This window comes from Acipenser ruthenus, chromosome 5 (genome assembly GCF_902713425.1).
Source record: "Acipenser ruthenus chromosome 5, fAciRut3.2 maternal haplotype, whole genome shotgun sequence".
NCBI lineage: Eukaryota > Metazoa > Chordata > Actinopteri > Acipenseriformes > Acipenseridae > Acipenser > Acipenser ruthenus.
In genome coordinates, this window is record NC_081193.1 from 74,771,983 (window position 1) to 74,797,513 (window position 25,531).

Sequence of the window (25,531 nt, forward strand, 5' to 3'; positions counted from 1 at the left end):
CTTTTCAAATAACAAAGACAGAATACCTAAAACAGAGGTCAGAGAGCCATTGGCAAACTCAGGCCACAACATGGTCTCATTTGAAGTGCTTTTTAAACCCCCCAAAGTAATGACTAAAGCTAAGGTTTACAATTTTAGAAAGGCAAAACTATGAAGGTATGAAATAGAGACTAACAGAAGTAGATTAGAGTAAAATAGAGAAAACATCCACAGAAAAAGGATGGCTGTTTTTTAAAAATATAGTACTAGAGGCGCAAAACAATTACATCCCAAAAGTAGACAAATCTAAATCTAAAACAACATTGCCCAAGTGGTTTAATAGATCAATTAAAAACAATATTCAAACAAAAAAGGCAATTTACAGACCAAGAACAAAGTACACAGAAAGAGTACTTGGATCTGCAAATGCAAGTCAAAAAGGAAGTTAGAAAGGCCAAGAGAGAGACAGAAATGAGCATTGCTAAGGGGGCTAAAACCAATTCCAAAAAGTTTTTCCAATATTATAACAGCAAGAGAACATCCAAAGAGTAGGTAAAATGTCTAAGAGATACAAATGGCAAAATCATAGACAAAGATAAAAAAAATAGCAAATATATTAAAATTATTACTTTTCACAAGTTTTTACAAAGGAGGATACGGGCAACATGCCCTACATGTCAACCTGTTCCTATCTAGTTTTAAATAACTTTAGCATAACAGAGGCAGAAGTGTTAAAGGGACTAGGAGCTCTTAAAATAAACAAATCCCCTGGGCGGGATGAGATCTCTGAATATTGTTTTTAACTGATCTATTAAACCACTTGGGCAATGTTGTTTTAGATTTAGATTTGTCTAATTTTGGGATGTAATTGTTTTGCACCTCTAGTACTACATTTTTAAAAAACAGCCATCCTTTTTCTGTGGATGTTTTCTATATTTTACTCTAATCGTGTGAAACCACAAAGCAGCGGAGCTCATTTGCATACAAACTTCAGATTAAGCTGGCCAGTTAAATATTTAGGTAAATGTTAAATCTTGTTAAGAGATTTAAGATTTAGTTAGATATTAAATCTTGTTAAGAGATTTAATATTTAGTTAAATATTTAGCTAAATGTTAAATCTTGTAACTAGATTTATAAAATATATCTGAATGTACACATTAAAAAAAATATTTATTTTCACAACATTTATAAATCTGGGGAAAAATACGAGATTTAAATTAAATCTGGAAAAAAATATATAACTTTTTTTTTTTTTTTTTTTTTTTTTTTTTACACATGGCACTCCATAAGACGGCCCAAAGCTGTCCTAAAAACGGCCAGTGTAAACGCACCAATAATTCGAGCACTGATTCAGACCCAGGAACTTTAGTTTTAGTTCAGTAGTGCAAACTTTTATTGTTTTTACATAAATTGGGCTCCTTGTCCTTTAGAAGCCCACATAATAAACCACACCACAACAGAAAAGAAACCTAACCCTGTTTTGGGGTCTGACTGTTACATTATTGGGAGTTGAATTAAACCCCTGTGCTTTCCCTAAACTAAATAACAAGAAGGCTTCTCTTTTCTTATTTTTTTTTTAAAATCCTATCTTACATTTAAGACTTCTCTCAAATTCCTCACAGACCAAAACATAGCACACGCTTATACACATGATGCAATGGGCATTAGAAGAAGTACTGATCTCATTCAGAGTAATCCCTATAATATTACCTTTGGGAATAAATTGTAGCGAGTCTGGCTAAACAGCTGCTTCCCTTCAGAAGTCCATCTGCTTTTGCAGGTGCTTCACTTCAGATCATACCGCTGCACTCCCACCACCGCAACAACGAAGAGGGAGGGCCGAGCGGAACTGACGTCATTGACAGTCATGTAAACTTGGAGTGATCCATGGTAACAGTCTTCAGCAGTGCAGCAACCAGCCAACCTGATACACAGCACGGGAATCAACGAAGAGGGCTTGTTCTGTTGAAACGCGAGTTCATTAGAGTTACTATTACCCACCTGGAAACAAAAAACAGAGTGCTTAAACTAAAGAAGAGAAAACGTCAGTCTGGGGCGGGATTTGCAATCATGACAATATAGGTGAATCGGGCAGCTGGTAGTCTAGGAATTTGAAGAATCTGATTCCTAACAGCCTGGCAGTGTAGTGTGAAAAATCTGCAAAGACGATTTATTAATATTATCGTATAAAAAAGTAAATAAAATAAAAACATCTAAAAAAATCTAATTAAAGACCTGCGTGATGGGGGAAAAAACTATGGTTTGAAAGTAGTGAGATTGCTTAATTTCATTCATAAAAGTAAAACAACATTTTGCCTGTTACCTTTTCAAACAATGGCATGGTTCTGAGTTTTTGCTGATGAACTTCGCATACTATCTGTTTTGTTTTTTTTTTGTTTTTTTTTTCCGGGTGGGGGGTGGGGGTAATATGTTGTGACAACACTACCAATATAATATATTATTATAATAACTGCATTTGAAGGATTGTGAAGATGGCGACTGGAACGGGCTGGCAGCAGTATTGCAGCAGTGCTGGCAATTCTTCCACCGGAGCTGCGAAATACAATTCTGCTACAACATCAACAATGTCCTACCAGATGGGGTTAAGTCTGGAATACACCCCAGATCTTCATCTGAAAATGAGCAAGAAAATAGCACAACTTACAAAGGTACTTTTTTCTTTATGTGCTTTTTATTATTTAAGTTTAATAGATCTGTACATGCTTTTTGTATTATTAAATGTTAGTGCAGAGTTACATGCAAACAGAACTATTGTTCAGTTCATGCATGGAGGTACCCCTTAACCCCTGGTTGTGACCTGACAGTTCACTTTGAGAATGGGAAATGCTGTACAGTACTACAGCATAAGCTACCAAGGAAGGCAACAAGGTACAGAATGGGTTCAATTTTTTTTTAATACTTTGTTTTTGGGGGATTATATCATTACCTAAAGGTAATTTGACTTTTATATGTTATTATAGATCTTATTTATTTATTTTTCACATTTTTAGTAAATAACTACTTTATGTTCTCGAATTATGGATAGGCGTGGAATACATTGCAGTGAAAATTACAATGAAAATCTAAATTTAGAAGGATTTAACATTTGTGGATGCGCATCAAGATGCATCTGATGCTATGAAATAGTGTCTTTTCAGGGATTTCTGCCTGCCAGGCTTGTTCTAGTTGTTCTACAGTAACCGCGTGATCATGATTTATAATAGCATTACAGGTAAAATCATCAGAAATTCCAACCCAGAAGCACTCCATTGTACTGTACCTGTAAGAATGACTATTCATTTTTTACCCTCCATTCTTCATAGTTAATTTTTGGCTTTACAATGTCATACAGCACATTATATCATACATATCCATGTTTAAGCACAATGTTAAATTACTGTGTGGTTGTGAATTGTGCTTTTCTGTGAATAACTGTTGCAATGTACAGTATTTAGGAATGCTATCGGCTAAAAATGCTTGGTTTTTCTGCATCCACGCTATTTTGCAACAGATTGTTCTCAAACAATTAAATTGAAAATGTTTTTTAATCTGTTGCAAAAGGTTTATGTTTAATTACTAAACTTTTTTTTTTTTCAGTTGAACCATTATGAAATGCGGTATTTACTGTACACCAAAACAACAAACTACAGTTTATTAAGATCTAAGACACTTGGTGTAGTAATTTGTCATCCCTTTTCTTCCTGTGCATAGCCAGCTGGAGCAACAAATAATTCCAAATTACTATTATGTAACCGTTCATACGCGTGTTTCTGATAGTAAGTTGATGCCTCTTTTTAAAACCTAATGTGCATTTTACTGATAATGTAACAGCTACAGTATGCAGACTATTACAATTATTCTGTAAGTCTATTCTTTGTAGCTGATTTTTACATTTTAACTGCACATCCTATTTTAAAATGTTCATGTAAAATACAACAATTGCTACTCAGTAAACAGTCTACAGACTATACTGGCAAACAACAGTACAGGTAAGCTGGAAAAGTGATTAAAGTGAAAATATGCTTGGAATACATGTCTGTAACCAAAGGTCAAACTGCAATACCATCAACTTCTTTCAACAAAACAACATTCAGTAGACTTTTTAATAAGGTTATACTATAGTTACAGCAGATACCATTTTTGTAATACTTCACTTTTGGGAAAATAACTGAATAATCCAGAAACCAATTGTATTATGCAGTACTTTAATTCTCACATGTACAGTAGCACACCCTTGTGTCAATGGGTACATGATATTTAGATGACAGAATGTCTTCCATTTTGGTCTAAATAGAACATTAACCAGTCATTTTGCTGTATTTGCTACCCAAACTGTAACTGCAGTTCTTTATGTTCATCACTTAGGATGCATTGAACGTTTATCCCACTGACTCATTATGCAGCGTGTTATCATTTCTGTAGAATTGTATTACTTGCTCGTTAGCAAAACTGCATTTAAAAAAAATGCAGATGGCATAGCGTAATTCCATGCTACAGTACACTTGTTTGTTCAAGGTTGGGTTAATAGCTTGAACCTTGCATTATACAAAACCCTTCATGTCAGGCAGCACCATTTGCTGTCACTAGAAAGGTAGGTTTCAGGTGTTTTTTCTAAGTGAATACTGAAATAATTGGAAGCTGCCGTTATTACACACTGTAAATTGTTATTAAAAGACAGAGACAGCATTAAAAGATCAGTGTGCAAGACAAAAATCTCACACACAAACAGTTCTGAGTTTATTTACTTTTTAGGTAATTAGGCAAGGTATTGACGATTTGGGACTTGAGAAATCAGATTGCCAAATAGAAGATCTGAGCTAAAGAAACATAATCCTGATGAAGGCATTAGCATTTCTCATGAATTTACGTACCTTACACGTGGTAGTATGTGATTAAATATAAATTGGACCTGATTCGGCATGACAATTTACAGCAAATTGTAAACCTATGCAAGAATTTAACAGGTCACATTGAACAATCAAAACTGATACAGTACTATACAAGGATTGAGCACCAATTGGTTCCTTCAAAGAAAAACCAAAGAACCCATGCATAGAACCCAGTAACTCTATCGCTCTGTTAAGAGTAATTCTGTTGAGTCATTATTGAGGCTATCAATGGAGCAGTTTACAAGCAAAAACTGAAAAACATGAGAACAGATCTCTCGCGCTTTTTTGGTCATGACAGTTCTGCTTCCACGTTTACATGAGAGTTTAATTTAGAGAGAGAATTTAGTCGTCCAAATGCAAACAACCTCATTAATAATAAAATAATGGGAGGGTTTATTTAAATATCACCAAACGCGCTGAAAAGAGATGCTGCGTGATAAAGGATATCGTTCAAATAATGCATAGGGGTTTACATGAGGCTTTACGCGCTAGGCAGAGATGAAGAGAAGGTTACCCCCCCATCTGTCTAGAATGCAAAAGTCTTGCAGTTAAAACGGTTCATGCTGCCAAGAAGAAGAAAATAATAATAGTTATTACTATTACTGTTTAGAATTAGTTGTTCTAGAAATGGTAGGTGTATTATGTGTACAAAAACCGACAGCACTCACCAATTCCCATTACTGCTTTTCTTATGCTTCTTAGGCTACTGATGTCCTTTCACACACCCATATATATTAGTCTTAGCCAACTGCGTAACTGTTAATGTGCTAAACAAAAGTAGTATGCGTTCAATTATCACAAATATGCGTTAATGTGGAACAAATATATTAAAAACAACTCATGATGTGTTGGTTTCAAACATTATGCAGAAAATGTGGAAACTTACACAAACGCTGTTAATATAATAAATACATAATTTGTGTGTATTTGCTAATTAGTTATAAAGGTATATAAAATCATAGGCCTACTTACAACGTAGTTGCGACAAAAATGGAGAAGACGCAGACAGACACTGGCTAGATTAAGTCTTGTATGGGAAGAACTCCTTCAGTCCCATGCAATGGGTTTGCAGGAAAGTAATCGTGCATCTATTGCTTTCTTATCTAGAGCTTTCTTTCCAGCAGAAACCTTCATCCACTTTGTTCCTATGTACAGACCTCTATTTGTGCATCGGCAGGAAAGACGAATGCGGGCGCATCATCGTCCCTCTGTTTGGTGGGAGGAGGTTGTGCTTCACGAGTCTTTCTCTGACGAACAATGGATTGAAACATTTCAGGTCATCCAAGCTACGTTTGACCAACTGGTGGAACTTGTACGGGTGGACATGGAGCCGTCACCAATACATGTCCGTACACCTGTGCGCTGCAGAAGCGAGTGGGTATTGCTTTGTACAAACTTCTCGGACCGCTGATGCGGCAGGACATCGCACAGCTGAACGGGTGCCCACCTCATGCAGGAGCTGGGGTAGGCACCTGCAGTTCGCTTGTTATTGTGTGCAGAAATTCGGCGTGCAACGCAACCACCTCTTGGTGCTGTTGATCAGCGTGGTCCAGCGTTTCCAAAAGGTGGCTGTATTGCCGATCCTGTCTGGCAGCGGTGCGTGCAATCAGACGGTACATCCTTCTGTACTCCAGGCGCATCAGACGATGCTACTGGATCAGCAGCTACAGCGTTCAAACCAACTTTAATTTAAAGACCAGTTGTGAATGGCTTCACAGCTTTTGTTTTACATGTGAATCCTAAGAATAATATGTGAAAAACAAAACATATCGCATATGCGCACACCGTTAGTCTGACATGCGTAAAATGGCTTGATATCGCCAACCATTTGTTTTTTCACAAATTATTATTAGGATTCACATGTAAAACAGAAGCTGTGAAACAATTCACAAATGGTCTTCTTTAAATTAAAGTTGTTTTGAAAATGCTAGCTGCTGCCGTTGGGGATATCAAGCACTTTTAATTGACGCTGGGACGGTGGTGTGTATATGTGATATGTTATTGTATTTCACAAATTATTCTTAGGCTTCACAGGTAAAACACAGACTGTGAAACAATTCACATTTGGCATCCTTTAAATTAAAGTTGGTTTGAGCGCTGTAGCTGCTGTGGTTGAGGAGATAAAGCCCTTTTACGCGTGTCTGAGGCTAAGTGTGCGTATGTGCAGTATGTTATTATTTTCCAGAAATTATTCTTAGGATTCACATGTAAAACATAGACTGTGAAACAATTCACAATTGGTCAATCTGGTGTTGCGTGCTGTCAGGGGTGGAAGCTTGAAACATCCTGCGGGAAAAAAGCTACATTATTCGTAGTATTATTATTATGATAATAATGCTGGTCATAACGATCTAGTAGTTTTCATGCATCGTTCATAATACACTGAAATGAATAAATAATGGTATAAATCTACATCTCTAAATGCAATTTATATATAATTTAGCCGCGACCCTCATCAGGAGAAGCGGATTGATAATAATGGATGGATGGATATTTAACTGATTTGTATTAGTAAGACTGGGATAAGGAAAATCTTACTTACACTACAGAGGAGGACAGAAAGACCATATCCCAGAGAAGAGCATTCTTTTACATTGGAGAAGTGGAGGAGGTATCGTGTTATTTCATGAAAGTCTATCGTTAAGTATTTTGCACAACTGTTGAGTTTGTTGCTATGGGACTAATGAGGCCAGTATACACAATTCAGATATTTTAGCTTCGACTAAAGGCCCATGCCTTAATTACATTTCCTACTGGACCATATCCATCAAGCACTTTGCTCTACTCTAAAAGACTTGATTTGTTACCCATATTATTTAGAATGGATGTTTAAATATTGATGTTAACTTACAAAATCATTCACAGATAAGCTCATCAATATCTTTTGGATTTGATATAAGATTAGGCCAGTACATTCATGTTCATCTACTGTACTGTAGCGCAGATCTGTTGGATCCTGGCAGAGATCTTATGATTAGTTATGGATTTTTTGCCAAATACTACAGGTATTGGGGATCGTAAATCTCTGTGTTTCTTGTTTGATGGTTTTTTTTTTGTTTTTTTGCCTGCTTTTAAGTTGCTGAGAGCGTTTTATGAGGTTCTTTTTTTATTTTTTTTAAGTTTATATATCTTTATCTGTAATAGCCATAAACAAAGAGCAGCACAGAAAACATAAAATGTGTAAAGAGAATTGTTTTCCCTAATTGACGTGTTTTAAGAAACAACACAAATCTGGTCAAATCCAATGACAAAATTGTACAGTTCCAAAGCAAATCTAGTTGTGAAGCAGATGTAGAGCTTGAAGGCCGTAGCCAGTTAGAAGGCACCCGGGCCTTGGTTAAAATCATACTAAAAATTATTTATTTAGGCTCTTTTACACATTGCTTTGTCGCAAAATAAAATAAATGTCATCCCTCTTTTATATGCATATAAAAAAAGTCCCACTGATATCTATAGCCTCTGTGCTCTTCAAAATCTTTTACTTTAATTGCAGACTACAGCGACACCATACGTGGGTACATGGGCGAGTGCCTCAGAGGTTTTTCATGGCTGGTTACGGCCCTGAGCTTGGTTTAAGAAAAGTAGGCTTACATACTTTCTTTGCCATCCATTATATGTGTTATGCACTGTAAAATGAATACTCCATGAATTTATATACAGGGCTGCATTTATTTCACTCAGGAGAAACCTGTAGTGTGTGCTGTTCATCTAATGTATATGTATTGCCCCATGTCTGCAATATAATTTAATAGTTGCCAAACACAGAAAAATCTGCAGTGTGATTTCAAAAGATCAAGGTACAAAGCCTACAGTATTGATCTTCTAATATACAGCAAGGGTTCTGTTGACCATAAACATTCAAAAAAAGTCAAATTAAAACAATGTTTGAAAGTTGTTGATAGTCAAGCTTAAGTATAGCATGTACTGTTTAGTTATTTATTATTTAGTTAATCTTCAAGAACATGTTGGTAATATTACTTTTGATCATTAAACTCTCTTGCCATTTATTATAGGATTTACAGTACATTTCCATTTCCATACACTGATCTGTTCTTGATCCACAAATTTGTATCCAGTATTTTTATGATTTATACATTCTGCCAAGCATGTTGCTACACAATCTATTTTTATAACCATGTTATTTCTTAACATTACAGAATAATGATGTCTGTGGATTGAAGCATAGAGTATTGGAATAGAAAATACCCCCAGTGTTCTTTTACATTTCAAAGTATTTGTAATAACCCTAAACCCGTAGAATATACCTTACCTATTATAACATAGGTTGGTAAAAAAGGGTGAGGGGCAAGTGACAGCAAGCCTTTATATTGCCTGGTCAGTAATCCACTGAGTTTCCAGCTGTATGGATTGTTGAAATCTTATAAAATCAAGTAAATCAATGTCACTATGGTAAAAAGATACAACATTGAAAACCGTACTGTGTAAGACAGTACTGGGCAATGCTGTTTTCCGTTTGATGTACTATATGTGTTGTTAAAGGTGGCTTTCCTTAACTTTGTATCCATATGGCTATAGTATTTAAAATTACCCGTTCCCTGTGAATATTTAATAATACAAGCTCTGGATTTCACTAATCTCAAAGTAATTATGTTTATGGCTTTTACAAGGCCTAAGCAATACATCTTTGTGACATTGTTAGGTGTCGATAATTTCCTTTTGCCAACAGGGACCTAAGAGGAAAATATAATCTATAACCTAAAAATCGAGCAAATACTGTTGAGTTATAGTAGCACTAAACGATCTAGATATGTCAAGCTAGATAAGAATTAATAACACATACAGGTTTTTCATCCTGGAAGACAATACTGTACAACTAAATTGACTATTCATTTAATAAAATTAAGTGGAATTGAGTGTCATACCCGGTGCTGTATTTCAGTATAGCTCTGTCATTTTTAAAGGTAATGAAAACTGACCCAATATATAAATGACCATGGAGATCTCAATTTATAGTGAGCTTGCCTTACAACCGCAAACTACTTGGATCGAATGTTGACGAGATTTTTTTTTTTTAAGTTGATTATTTAAAATATATTACAGTCAGCACTCACATATCCCAACTCTATAACATTTTGACTTCAGTGATGGTTAAACGAGTGTGACGCATATCTGATTATTTCATTTTTGCCCATTCCAACCCTTGTCCGGTTTTTCAGGGAACGCAAAAAAGATACAATGTCAAAAATACATATCTGAAAGAACTCTGTTTTAAAATAAGTAGAATTCCATTTAGATGTACTGTAGTTGGTTTTGTTGGTACAGTACTATATTTTCAACAGAAGTATTTTAATTCAGAACGATATGATTCTGAAAATATCACCTGCTAAAAGAGGCGACATGTGGACTGTAATACAGTACATACTTTTAAATCTGGTACGTATTGTAGCAGTATGTAAAATTCCCCATTTAACGACCCAACAGCAAAATGAAATAAAAATGTTACCCATGCACAGAGCTGCATAAAACGTAAAAGGCAATGCAATTTAGCAAAAGATTAAAAAAAGAATTAAAACGGTATCCAAAGACAATATTAAAAGTTGCAGAATATAGTGCTCGATGAAGCCCTGATGTCAGAGTTCACTTGGAAATGAAAGTACACAAAAACAACTAAAGATCACAGATTTAAAAATATATATACATCACAGTGTCTAAAACTGTTTAATGATTAACTGATACATTGCCCTTGCTTGTCTCGTTCGCTTTGTTTTGGCTGCATTTTCGTCAGGTGAAACTGGAGGAAGCGCTGTGTAACTGCACAATATAAGACAGACTGATTTGGATTCAGCAACACAGTTGTTGAATGAAAAATGTGAGGCAGAATGTAATACAACACAAACAAGCGATGCCAGTGAAGGGAAAGGCAAACTTCTCCATGGCTGGAGTTTAGTAGTGGTCAAAACCTTGAAAGAGAAACGCAAAGTAGAAGCTTCACGTCAGGCAATGACAAATCCAATGGACAGTGCAGATAAATATAATAGTAGATACATGCAGAGGTTTTGTTGAGCAGCTTTAAGTCATTTGCACTAATACTTGCTATGCAGTATATGCAATACAAATTACTTACCTGAAGCAACACCAGTGTGAATGATGATGCAGTAGAAAATATGTATTTAAGTTTGTTATACGCAAAAGTGCCTTTTTTGCGATTTCCTAAAATATTGGAACTTCCCACCCTGGCTGGAGCATAGGGGGGGAAATCCTCCCAGCACACAGAAATGAAATTCAAGCCCTGGTCTGAGGCTGTCTCTCAGTACCTGGAGCAAGTCCTCCCTCATTATATTCAGCGAAGAATTCAGCGAGCAGTCCGTCGATCTGGAGTCTTGCCTCTGGAGAGCTATGTGACAGTGACTGAGGTGGTGTCCCTCAGCTCCACAAAATGAGAGCGCACACAGCTCAGTTTTTTTTCAGTGACCTGGTTACATTAAGTGTGTACTGCTCAAAATATTTTAATTTGTATTTTGCCAATGTTTCACCACTGCCTCAGGTTTTTATAATGTTTTTTTCTCATTTTTCCAAATGTCCCAGAACTGATGGAATTGTTCATTACATTTTGTGTCTTGCAATAATTTGATATTGAAATGCCAATAAGAGGTGCTGTGTTGCTCTGAGGGAAGCAATGTTGTGACTATTAGGCAGTGATGGTCAAAGAGATTGCTAGGGGTGATGCTGGCTTTAATGAATTTATCAAGATGAGTCTGTAAAGTGTAAAAATGGTCCAGCCTCGCTCTATACATGCACTCTGAGCAGGAGTGAGACCAAGTGTACTGTCGTGCATTAGGGTGCAGACATCTCCAGGTGCCAATCAGGTCAGTGTACTCTAAAACTGCAGCCAGCTCCCTTGTGGATTGGGGATGGGGTTCCTCATTATTCCTGTCCATATTAAAATCAATTGTGTAATTCAGATCCCCTCCCACCACCACCACCACATTGTCATTATTAATACTAAAAAGAGCTTGCTTTAATTTTATCAAAACATTTTATTTGTTTCCTCACCCGATTTAATAGTATACATATTAATAAAACCATATAAGAAAGTATACAAACGAGAGGAGGCCATTCGGCCCATCTTACTCATTTGGTTGTTAGTAGCTTGTTGATCCCAGAATCTCATCAAGCAGCTTCTTGAAGGATCCCAGGGTGTCAGCTTCAACAACATTACTGGGGAGTTTTTTCCAGACCCCCCACAATTCTCTGTAAAAAAGTGCCTCCTATTTTCTGTTCTGAATGCCCCTTTATCTAATCTCCATTTGTGACCCCTGGTCCTTGTTTCTTTTTTCAGGTCGAAAAAGTCCCTTGGGTTGACATTGTCAATACCTTTTAGAATTTTGAATGCTTGAATCAGATCACCACACAGTCTTCTTTGTTCAAGACTAAATAGATTCAATTCTTTTAGCCTGTCTGCATATGACATGCCTTTTAACCCTGAATTAATTCTGGTGGTTCTTCTTTGCACTTTCCAGAGCAGCAATATCCTTTTTGTAGCAAGGTGACCAGAACTGAACACAATATTCTAGATGAGGTCTTACTAATGCATTGTAAAGTTTTAACATTACTTCCCTTGATTTAAATTCAACACTTTTCACTATATACAGACGTGCTCAAATTTGTTGGTACCCCTCCACAAAAATCAAAGAATGCAGAATTTTCTCTGAAATAACTTGAAACTGACAAAAGTAATTGGCATCCACCATTGTTTATTCCATATTTAATAGAAATCAGACTTTGCTTTTGATTTTTTAATCAACATAATATTGTAAATAATAAAACAAATGAAAATGGCATGGACAAAAATGATGGGACCGCTAACCTAATGTTTTGTTGCACAACCTTTAGAGGCAATCACTGCAATCAAATGTTTTCTGTAGCTCTCAATGAGACTTCTGCACCTGTTAACAGGTAGTTTGGCCCACTCTTCCTGAGCAAACTGCTCCAGCTGTCTCAGGTTTGATGGGTGCCTTCTCCAGACTGCAAGTTTCAGCTCTTTCCATAGATGTTCGATAGGATTCAGATCAGGACTCATAGAAGGCCACTTCAGAATAGTCCAATGTTTTGTTCTTATCCATTCTTGGGTGCTTTTAGCTGTGTGTTTTGGGTCATTATCCTGTTGGAGGACCCATGGCCTGCGACTGAGACAGAGCTTTCTGACACTGGGCAGTACGTTTCGCTCCAGAATGCCTTGATAGTCTTGAGATTTCATTGTGCCCTGCACAGATTCAAGGCACCCTGTGCCAGGCGCAGCAAAGCAGCCCCAAAACATAACCGAGCCTCCTCCATGTTTCACTGTAGGTATGGTGTTCTTTTCTTTGAAAGCTTCATTTTTTCATCTGTGAACATAGAGCTGATGTGACTTGCCAAAAAGCTCCAGTTTTGACTCATCTGTCCAAAGGACATTCTCCCAGAAGGATTGTGGCTTGTCAATATGCATTTTAGCAAATTCCAGTCTGGCTTTTTTATGTTTTTCTTTCAAAAGTGGAGTCCTCCTGGGTCTTCTTCCATGGAGCCCACTTTCGCTCAAAAAGCGACGGATGGTGCGATCAGAAACTGACGTACCTTCACCTTGGAGTTCAGCTTGTATCTCTTTGGCTGTTATCCTTGGTTCTTTTTCTACCATTCGCACTATCCTTCTGTTCAATCTGGGGTCGATTTTCCTCTTGCAGCCGCGCCCAGGGAGGTTGGCTACAGTTCCATGGACCTTAAACTTCTTAATAATATTTGCAACTGTTGTCACATGAACATCAAGCTGCTTGGAGATGGTCTTGTAGCCTTTACCTTTACCATGCTTGTCTATTATTTTCTTTCTGATCTCCTCAGACAACTCTCTCCTTTGCTTTCTCTGGTCCATGTTCAGTGTGGTGCACACAATGATACCAAACCTCACAGTGACTACTTTTCTCCATTTAAATAGGCTGAAGGACTGATTACAAGATTGGAGACATGTGTGATACTAATTAAAGAAACTAATTAGTTTGAAATATCACTATAATCCAATTATTTATTATCTTTTCTAAGGGGTACCAACAAATGTGTCCAGGCCATTTTAGAATATCTTTGTAGAATAAACAATAATTCATCTCTTTTCACAGCTTCTTGGCTTTATTCTATGACATACCAAAGGCATGCAAGTATACATGATAAAATAGCTTTTAATTTCATCACTTTTCAGGAGGAATGAAGCATTATTTCAATGAGCTGTAAGGGTACCAACAAATTTGAGCACGTCTGTATCTGAGCATTTTGTTGACCTTTTTATAGCTCCCCCACATTGTCTAGATGAAGACATTTCTAAGTCAACATAAACTCCTAGATCTTTTTCATAGATTCCTTCTTCCATTTCAGTATCTCCCATATGGTATTTATAATGCACATTTTTATTGCCTGTGTGCAGTACCTTACACTTTTCTTTGTTAAATGTAATTTGCCATGTGTCTGCCCAGTTCTGAATGCTGTCTAGATCATTTTCAATGACCTTGGCTGCTGCAACAGTGTTTGCCACGCCTCCTATTTTTGTGTCGTCTGCAAATTTAACATGTTTGCTTACTACACCAGAATCTTAAGCCATTAATGTAGATTAGGAAGAGCAGAGGACCTAATGCTGATCCCTGTGGTACTCCACTGGTTACCTCGCTCCATATACTGCATTGCCCAAAAACTTTCAAAAACCTCCCTCTCTATCTCTTCGATGTCTAATAAAAACTGTTTATGCTGGGCTTGAGTAGCACTGCCATCCCTGTGCTAGTGCTGAAGCTGTGGCTTAGCACACCCAGCCCCCTCCACTCCACCAGCCTCGCCGCCTCATTCTTGTCAGAATGCGTTTCTTGTAAAAACACCACCACTGCTCGCTTCTGCTGTAATAGCTGTGCCCTTTTAAAAGACTGCCTACAGCCATTCAGGTTAAAAGATATGAAAACGCACTTCTCCATTATGGATAAGAAAATTTGTACCGACAGAGTACAAGCAGTAATAAAATTGAATTGTTCTGAAGTTTCTTTCTTTGTAACTATGTATGCGGAGTGGAGAAATAAACATAAACCAGGGAAGAAGTTTTCAATTTACCCCCCCCCCCCCCCCACCCTGTGTCCACCTCTGTTTTGTTTCTTCCATGAACTGCTTGATTTGTTCAAAGGAATACACTTTTTCTGGTGACGTGTTGACTATGGGGGATTTCGGAGATAAGCGTGGAGTCGGGCAGCTCCCCTACCATCTCTTCTGCAGCGTCTTCTCCGTCCGCTCGATCCTCCCTGTCTGTAAGCACCTACATGGCTCTCTTTGAGTCCATAGCACCCCTCTCTGCCCCTTCCTCCTCCCCTCTCACCATAGCCACAGCTGCCACTGCTGCCTCTGGCATTTGGGATTCAGATAGAGGGGAAACCTGCACAGCGATGGGTTCTGAGCCCACTCTGGAGCCCACTCAGCACTGCTCCCCTCTCCATCCATGCAGGGAGGGACAGCCGCTCCAGCTTGAGACAGGAGGTTTCCTTCCAGTGCTAGACCGGCGCTCTGCTCAGTCTCCCTTCCACCATCAGCTCTGCAGCTTCTTATTGTTCGTTCTTCTTTTTCTTATTTACTTCAATTTTAAATGGTTCTTCACCATTTTCCGTAGCAATCATGCTTTCTGACAGGCTGTGGCTGGGTCTCTTTGCCTGCAGCCGTGGTGTTGGTGACTCTGTCCCGGTCTCCTGCGGTGGCTGAGTCGTCTCCTCCCCGGTGTCCGATTTCTTCGACTGCCACTGTGGTATGGGAGCCAGCTCTTCCTCCCACTCACCTCCAGCATCCCCCCCCTGCCAGCAGAACACTGGTGTTGCCCTGCCTCAGGTCTTGCCTCCTTTCTTGGGCAGGCTTTTCTTTGATGCCCCTGTTCTTCACAGCCAAAGCAACACAACCGGTGCCCTCAACATTGAAGCTCCAGGCGACATCAATCAATTGTCCTGGGTTGTTGAGCAGTAAGAACGCCTGTCTCCAAACAGACAGGACATGTTTAATACTGACATTCTTACAACCCAGAGGAATAGTTTTAATGGGAGACACTAGTTTACCATACCGGGCCAGTTCTTTCTCCAGTGTCTAATTTTTCAAAAAAGGAGGAACATTTGATATTATTACTTTTTTTTTTTTTACAGAAGTTACTAGGTGGGGACACCTCAACAAATTCAACTTTCATTGAAAACCCTTCCTCTACTAGTTTATTGGCAAGCGACACCATGGCGTCGGAAGGTCAGAGCCCCCAGCCCTCCAGAATAATCAGTTCTGAGTCTACTGTACTGTAGGACAAATCAAACATACAGACGTGCTCAAATTTGTTGGTACCCTTACAGCTCATTGAAATAATGCTTCATTCCTCCTGAAAAGTGATGAAATTAAAAGCTATTTTATCATGTATACTTGCATGCCTTTGGTATGTCATAGAATAAAGCCAAGAAGCTGTGAAAAGAGATGAATTATTGTTTATTCTACAAAGATATTCTAAAATGGCCTGGACACATTTGTTGGTACCCCTTAGAAAAGATAATAAATAATTGGATTATAGTGATATTTCAAACTAAGTCGTTTCTTTAATTAGTATCACACATATCTCCAATCTTGTAATCAGTCCTTCAGCCTATTTAAATGGAGAAAAGTAGTCACTGTGCTGTTTGGTACCATTGTTGTGCACCACACTGAACATGGACCAGAGAAAGCAAAGGAGAGAGTTGTCTGAGGAGATCAGAAAGAAAATAATAGACAAGCATGGTAAAGGTAAAGGCTACAAGACCATCTCCAAGCAGCTTGATGTTCCTCTGACAACAGTTGCAAATATTATTAAGAAATTTAAGGTCCATGGAACTGTAGCCAACCTCCCTGGGCGCGGCCGCAAGAGGAAAATCGACCCCAGATTGAACAGAAGGATAGTGCGAATGGTAGAAAAAGAACCAAGGATAACTGCCAAAGAGATACAAGCTGAACTCCAAGGTGAAGGTACGTCAGTTTCTGATCGCACCATCCGTCGCTTTTTGAGCGAAAGTGGGCTCCATGGAAGAAGACCCAGGAGGACTCCACTTTTGACAGAAAAACATAAAAAAGCCAGACTGGAATTTGCTAAAATGCATATTGACAAGCCACACTCCTTCTGGGAGAATGTCCTTTGGACAGATGAGTCAAAACTGGAGCTTTTTGGCAAGTCACATCAGCTCTATGTTCACAGATGAAAAAATGAAGCTTTCAAAGAAAAGAACACCATACCTACAGTGAAACATGGAGGAGGCTCGGTTATGTTTTGGGGCTGCTTTGCTGTGCCTGGCACAGGGTGCCTTGAATCTGTGCAGGGCACAATGAAATCTCAAGATTATCAAGGCATTCTGGAGCGAAACGTACTGCCCAGTGTCAGAAAGCTCTGTCTCAGTCGCAGGTCATGGGTCCTCCAACAGGATAATGACCCAAAACACACAGCTAAAAGCACCCAAGAATGGATAAGAACAAAACATTGGACTATTCTGAAGTGGCCTTCTATGAGTCCTGATCTGAATCCTATCGAACATCTATGGAAAGAGCTGAAACTTGCAGTCTGGAGAAGGCACCCATCAAACGTGAGACAGCTGGAGCAGTTTGCTCAGGAAGAGTGGGCCAAACTACCTGTTAACAGGTGCAGAAGTCTCATTGAGAGCTACAGAAAACGTTTGATTGCAGTGATTACCTCTAAAGGTTGTGCAACAAAATATTAGGTTAGCGGTCCCATCATTTTTGTCCATGCCATTTTATTATTATTGTTATTATTTATTTCTTAGCAGACGCCCTTATCCAGGGCGACTTACAATTGTTACAAGATATCACATTATACATTATTTCACATTATACAGATATCACATTTTTACATACAATTACCCATTTATACAGTTGGGTTTTTACTGGAGCAATCTAGGTAAAGTACCTTGCTCAAGGGTACAACAGCAGTGTCCCCCACTGGGGATTGAACCCACTGGGGATTGAACCCACAACCCTCCGGTCAAGAGTCCAGAGCCCTAACCACTACTCCACACTGCTGCCCTCATTTTTCATATGTTTTCTTATTTACAATATTATGTTGAATAAAAAATCAAAAGCAAAGTCTGATTTCTATTAAATATGGAATAAACAATGGTGGATGCCAATTACTTTTGTCAGTTTCAAGTTATTTCAGAGAAAATTGTGCATTCTTCGTTTTTTGTGGAGGGCTACCAACAAATTTGAGCACGTCTGTAAGTTTGTGAAAAAAGTTTGGGAACCAAAGAACCCTTTTATTCAAAGGTCGTGGTAAGAAAACAATCGAAAAGGTTCCAAAACCTAAGGGAAAGAAATGTCTTATGCTATTAACATACTGTATTAAAAGGGCAAATTGAAATTTCTGAGCACATTTCTGAGGTTGATGGCAATGCGTTTCTATAGGGCAGCCTATTGGACAGATGTATATTTAATGAGTGAGAAAATGTTAAAGGAGAATTCAGGGAAAGGCAAAGAGCAGTTTCCGACACGACTACTGTAGTTATAAAAACTATTGGATTAAGTATCCTAAACAAAATTGTTTCATTGCTTTTTTGATGCAAAGAACCACATTTTGAATACTGCAACGTAAAACATTAGCATCTAATTTTATATTCTCAATATGACCTACAGTAGAACACAATTACTGTACAGTTACGTGTTGATAACAACCTGCGCATGTATTTAAATACTCCTCGATCACAGCGGCATTTGGCTGTGGCTGCCTGAGCTTCGCATACAAGTTTTTGTTTTTTTTGTGAGGGTGAAATAACTGTCAAAAATAAGTTGTACACGTATTTTTGAGTTGTACATTACATTTGGATACAAATGTATTTTTTACAAACCTACAAATTTTTTACAGGTTCAAATCTTTTTTACAAGTGTACAAATCTTACAGGTACAACTTTTTCTACGCATACAAGTATTTTTGACAGTTAAATCACCTTCTCACGTTAAAAAACTGCAAAAATTGACTACAGACTAAGGTTGTGTTTTTTTTGTATGGCAACAATTTCGAAAGCTGTACCATATTTTCACGAAACTTCAGCATTGAAGATCCCGTTTGTGACGTAACCTGACGCAACTTTCTACTATAGCTAAAGACCGTACCAAGTAATCTGCTGAAAGTAGCCCTGGCAAGTTTTTTTGACCAAATTGTAATAATAATAATAATAATAATAATAATACGAGGGGTTTAGAGACCTCTTCATTCAGTGTTTTTTTTTTTTTTATGTGACTTATTCGTTTCAAATTATACCTCGTTTCCATGGACAGCCAACTCGAGTCGACTCCAGTGGGCTTGAATTGGCATGAATTGTCCCAGAACTTGAGTTGATGGACAACTCGAGTTGGTGAAAAAGGTGACATTTGCATGCTTTTCTGAGTTACCTGCGTTATCACGCCCATAAGGATCAGAATTGCCGAAGCTAACCTTCTGTATGAAACCATGTATATTTAATATATGTATGTTGATAATATGTATATAAATATATAAGCAGTCAAAAAATGTTTAGCAAATAATACATGGATAGTTAAAAGTGCTCTCTTATGGAATGTTAATATTTTTTTAGTATTTGTATTTGTATTGTTTTGTTTCCCTTGTTTTTTTTAATTTTTTGGTGGCCAAATGAGGCAGTTTACCACAGTAGACGACTTCTTCAAATCTGATGCTAGTCAAATTGAAAATGAAAATGTAAAAAATATATATGCATAAATTCGTTCAAATCAAGAAATGGATGTGCATACTGTGCTGTACTGAATACAAAACTGAGTTTGCCGGCACATCTGAAGCTGAGTTTAACAGCAGAGGTCAGATACAAGTGTGATATTTCAAGGCATGTGCATTCATGTGCATAATTTGCTTTCTGCTTTCTGCTCCCCAGGGTTATGGCTTACAAAACTGAGAATTGCTATTGAGGTAATTCTCTGATGGTGAGCTGTACAATAGGCTAGTTCATATTTACATTATACTTTTAATGAACTAAAATAATGTATTCCGTCATCTGCAGACATTACTTTATATGAAAACCAGTGCAGGCACATACAGAGGATGCTCTTAATCGCGCAATAGGTGCACAGTAAGTGAAAAATCATAGTCTAATGCAATCCGAAATGTAACAGATGACAGTATCTCAGATGATATGCATGCATGGTGTTTTGGTTTTATATTTTTAAATGACAATGAAATGGTCCCTTACTAGCTTCTCTGTGTTTATACATGTGTATACATTCTTAGGCAATATAGTATAGTATGTATTTTCAGAAACCCAAGCACATGCTTTTACATTATGCGTATATGTCTAGTGGTGAATTCATTTGGTGTATTATAATTCTAATTGTTACTGTATGATGCATGTCTGTTTTATCAGGTGGAAATGTTAGAGTTTCACTACCTTGCTGGTATTACAGTGTCTGATCATACTGTTCTTGTTATTTATTTGTTTTATTTTTTGTGGGTTAACTTAATTTGTAATTTATTTTTTTGCAACAACATTTCTGATACTGGCAGTGTATATTGGTGAGATTATTGAGCATGTACTGTAACAAGTAGGTATTGGTGTCTTTAAGAGAACGGTAAATAATAATTATTATAATCATAATTATCATCACTGAGGCACTTGCCCATGCAATATATATGGCTAAGCAACATGTAAGAGAGCGTAAATAAATAAGTATTTGTATGATTTTACCCGAGGCCCGTGATTATTATTCTTTTTATTTTTATTATTAGTATTTTCACTTTCAGTTTGGACTAGCTGTTATAGTACAGTAGGAGGCTATAAGTATAAAGTAAGAGGAATTTAGAGACCTCTTCATTCTGTAAATACAGGGTGCAGCTGAAATTGACTTAAATCATAATTCAGTCTCGATTTTAATTTGTTTGAGTTTCAAATGACAAATTATGTTACACTGTACCATTGACATTCTTGAAATGTATTTATGTTTACGACTGTAAGTCGCCCTGGATAAGGGTGTCTGCTAAGAAATTAATAATAATAATAATAATAATAATAATAATAATAATAATAATAACGTTTTTTTAGACATTATTTAAATGAATTAGGCTACTTGACTACAGTTTTGACACTGTCACATCCATAACGCCGGACTACAAAGTTACATCTATGTGTAAATGTCGCATCCATAACCAAATGCTGCATTAAATAAATGGGTGCATGCATTTGCTTTTAAATTAAACACATTGTTGAAGTAAAGATCAGAAAGCCATTTGCGTTTTAAAAGTGCTTAAAGGGCACATAAGGACCTTTTTATTTTATTGTGTTACATGTTCCCATGTGTTGCTACAACTGTTTACTTAAGGTGTGTGTTGTTTAAATTTTATTATTATTATTATTTTTTTTTACATTTTGACCACATATGTAACTGTTTTTAATAAGGACGTACCTGGTACGTCCGGCAGCACTGAGCGACCGTTTTTGAGGGCGTAACAGGTACGACCAGTAGCAGTTTCATTTAATTTCATGTTATTCTGTTACTCAGAAGGATACTGTACTGTTAGGCCTCCTGAGGGGAGAACTGTTCTTCTCTTAGCATTGTCTTGAAAAAACAGACGGTTTTGTGTGACCTTGCTTTTCTAATTCAGATCAGGATCCTCAGGTCAATTGAGTGTACTGAATCGTACAGTTCAGTCATAGACTGCTAGTGAGGCATTCAGGTGTTCAACAAGGTTGACAGATTATTACACAGCTCTCATCAAGCCTGATGGCCCTGTAGTTATAGCTTAAGTACCCTTTCCAGTTTATATGGCACTACAGATGTATATTAATTATGGACCCTTGAATTACTGTGCACTACACAGTGGGTTTAAATAATTTATAACAATCTTTTTAAAATATACTTGTTATGTCTGGGTGATTTAAAAAAAAAAAAATTATTTTGGTGCTGCAGATCATCTACAGTCATACTGTACTACAGTTGATTTAGGAACTGTACAGTATAGCCTATACCAGATGAAGGCCATCAGAAGAAAACCACAAGCAAGACTTTGCAAAGTAAACATTTCAGTAATTCATATTTTTTTGTTTCTTTTTTCTTGGTTGCATTCAGTTCCTGCATCGATCTTTCCATGTCTTCTGACCCTTTACTCACGCGTGGCTTGTCGGGACTCTCGGGTCCATCAGCTGTCCATCTGACATGGGCAGCCCCACTGCAGATTATATATGTATTTTTTAAATCATGCAAGTAATACAACTCTGTTTTGTGAGGTGCAAGCTTCAGAATGTTGGAGGGGTGATACTCTGCATTTTTAGTTCCCGTTGTGGAGAACTGGAAAACATGGACCCGGGGACTGAAGGACTGAACACTATACTGAGTTGTGTCCCTTTCATGTGACCTCCTGTGTACGCCTGTATGCGGAAATCCATTTCAGGCTTTCTTGCTGACTGCTTCCCAAGCATAAGCAACTGTTTGAAAGACATAAGCGGCTGCTGTCAGAAAGAAATGGCTCCGAGAAGTTTAATGGGTTTATTTTCGCTGTCTGTTTGGCTGTGCTGTTGCTACAATACTGTTAAGTTTAAGGGTCTACTGGTTGCTTGTTAATTCTTGGCAGAATTAATAGTAGTTCTGATGTTGGGTACCGGTAGTTATTTTTTTTTCCTCCAAATTACCATAGCAAGATATAATATAGAGAACAAGAAAGAAATGCAGTCATTTAAAACACAAATTCGTAAATCACAGCTGACAGATTGTCTATCTGCAGGCGAGACGCAGAGCGAGTGCTCTGGGAATAGGTCAGTGTTAAGGTCATGTGATTGCTCTGCGGGAACATGCGATACTAAAGAGGTAATTTCGAGAGCCCGAACACAACTGCACAACCTGATTTGGCGAAACCGTTCTACCTACGTGTTCTGCTTGTTCGGTCGAACAGTCCGGTCTGCTCAAGGAGTTTCAGGTACAGCTATGGCCAGAAATTTTACATCGCCTACATTTTTTTTTTTTTTTTTTTATTGAGACATAAAAAATAGATTAACATAATGTAGATGTTTTAACATCATGTAATCAAAGAAACTACAGAACGATATTGCAAAAGTCTACCAGAAGCCATAATAATAGTACAGTATTTCCTGTTGGATTTCGAAATGTCACATTTTTAAATTGTCAGTTTTTCATTAAGTATGGAAAACTACAAAGCAGTATGTAATTATATTAACGTAGCATTATTCAGCAGGCTTCATTTGACTCTATATGAAACAAAATGATTTAATTATATAGGGAGATCATACATGCCAACAGTCCCTATATGGTCGGAACAGCCCCGATTTCCTAGCAAATGTCCCGCGTCCCGATGCATAGGAAGAAAGTCCGGATATTTACCCATAGAAAAAAAATCATTTATTCTGCACAGTAGAGTTAGTGAAAACCACACGTTGTGCTTTTCGTGCGGCTGAGACATCTGTTGATCACTAACGCTTCACTTTGTCTATTTTTACTGTCCTGATGATCGTGTGGTGTTGAGTTGGGGTTGAGTTGGGGTTGGGTTGGGGGGGGGGGGGGGGGGGGAGGGTACGTCTATTATATGATAATGAGTGCTTTTTGCGTATGACCCCTCCCATGTGTATGATGCGTATGACAACATAATCTCTGTATCTAGTAATTCAAATTAGATTAGCAGCCATGAAAATTAATCTAAAAATTCAATTCCGTGGTCGTCCTTTTACTTACTTTATTTAATATCATGTCTGTAGAACATCATTTGCTGGGCATTTAATTTCATTGTTGTCTTTAATTACAAAGTTATTGCCAGCATGGTAAACCCTGCACTTCACTGTGACTTACAGAGGAAGTTAGTAAACATCAGTTACACTCCCGTATGTATTTGTCTTGTTCTTTAAATTACTTGGGCAAGAGGGTTGCAGAAGGACAGGTTAATGGTTATACTCTGGTGTACAATACATCATGTAGACATGATTCTGGGAGCTCTATTGAAGCTAAAGTACCTTGTGCTTTAAACCTCTTAAAAAAAATCACCAGAATGTTATGACTGAAAAGAGAAAGTGGATCTAGACAAGAAGAAGAATACATTAGTTAAGATAACTTTGGTATGGCATACTGATACCAAGTTGCTCTTCAAACTCTTCATTGTCGTAATGCCACACCTCAGTCCTGTACCAGCTGCTGTGATGTTCTGCCTGTTCATGCACATCACCCATTTGAATACCAAAACATCAGAATACACATTTTCTGGATAAACTTAAAAACTCTGAAATGCATTCATTTTGATAAGTGTTTTCATGCTCATTACAAAAGATTCCATTATGTTTGTGTTGATAGGCTTTGATCTCTGCAAATCATACTGAAAAGTAAATCAGATAAAAAACAGCGCAAAATATTTGGAGTAAAGACAGTTTGATAAAATAGCGTAACCCCAATCACACAGACTTTGACTTGCAACCCTGATTTTGTCAAATATTATTTTGTCCGGTACTAAATATTTTGGTATCCCTGAACAGGTAATGGTCCAAAAGGTTTTTATAAGCAAGACATCTAACAAACACAGTATTCAATGCAGAACGACTGGGTTTAATATTACTGTAGTGTTTAATTTTACCTCTGTGTGGTAGGCACATAATGTCCTCCCTTCAACTAGATTAGCCACCGCATAGTAACTACTGTTGGTGATTGCCATGGTAACACAGAGGCTTACTTTCACCCCATTTAATTTTGAACGCAAGTAATGTTATTTCAGTCACCATATGAATGTGCTTACATTTCCTGATAACCACACACTGCTATAAAATTACAGTTCGCCTACCTGTTACTAAATATATTTAAGTTTAATGAAGAATGTTCTGCAGAATCCGCATGTAAAAGCAGTTTTTAAGAGTACAAGCGGAGCACAACTTAGGTTTTAAGTTACCAACAATATACAGTACTTTACATTTTATGACCATATATACTGCTTTGTCACTATATGTGTGTATATATATATATATATATATATATATATATATATATATATATATATATATATATATATATATATATATATATACACAGTGCCTTGCATAAGTATTCACCCCCCTTGGACTTTTCCACATTTTGTAGTGTTACAACCTGGAATTAAAATGGATTTAATTAGGATTTTTTGTCAAAATCTACATATTTTTCAGAATTATTTACAAATAGAGAACTGAAAAGTCTTGATTGCATAAGTATTCACCCCCTTTGCTGTGACACCCCTAAATAAGCTCTGGTGCAACCAATTTCCTTCAGAAGTCACATAATTAGTTGAATGGAGTCCACCTGTGTGCAATTAAAGTGTCACATGATCTCAGATTAAATACACCTGTTTCTGGAAGGCCCCAGAGTTTGTTAGAGAGCATATCTAAACAAGCAGCATCATGAAGACCAAGGAGCTATCAAAACAAGTCCGGGATAAAGTTCTGGAGAAGCACCAATCAGGGTTAGGTTACAAAAAAATATCCCAAACTTTGAACATCCCCCGGAGCACCGTTATATCCATTATTAAAAAATGGAAAGAATATGGCACAACCGCGACTCTGCCTAGAGAAGGCCGTCCACCAAAACTCAGTTACCAGGTAAGGAGGGCATTAGTCAGAGAAGCAACCAAGAGGCCAATGGTAACTCTGAAGGAGCTGGAGAGATCCACAGCTGAGATGGGAGAAACCGT

At 37.5% G+C, this 25,531-nt stretch overlaps 1 protein-coding gene across 3 annotated transcripts in view; it reads left to right on the forward strand.

Annotated features, from left to right (window-relative positions):
• Positions 1-1,748: 1,748 nt before the first annotated feature.
• Positions 1,749-25,531, forward strand: part of LOC117402407 (protein FAM184A-like) — an 86,310-nt gene continuing 62,527 nt past the window's right edge. For 2 of the 3 annotated variants that reach the window (XM_059024512.1, XM_059024510.1), the window contains exon 1: positions 2,382-2,649. In XM_059024512.1, coding sequence (XP_058880495.1) covers positions 2,473-2,649 — 177 coding nt within the window. In that variant the 5' untranslated portion in view covers positions 2,382-2,472. Of the gene's footprint in view, positions 2,063-2,381; positions 2,650-25,531 lie in introns of those variants that run through there. The other variant, XM_034003505.3, reaches the window with a different exon arrangement.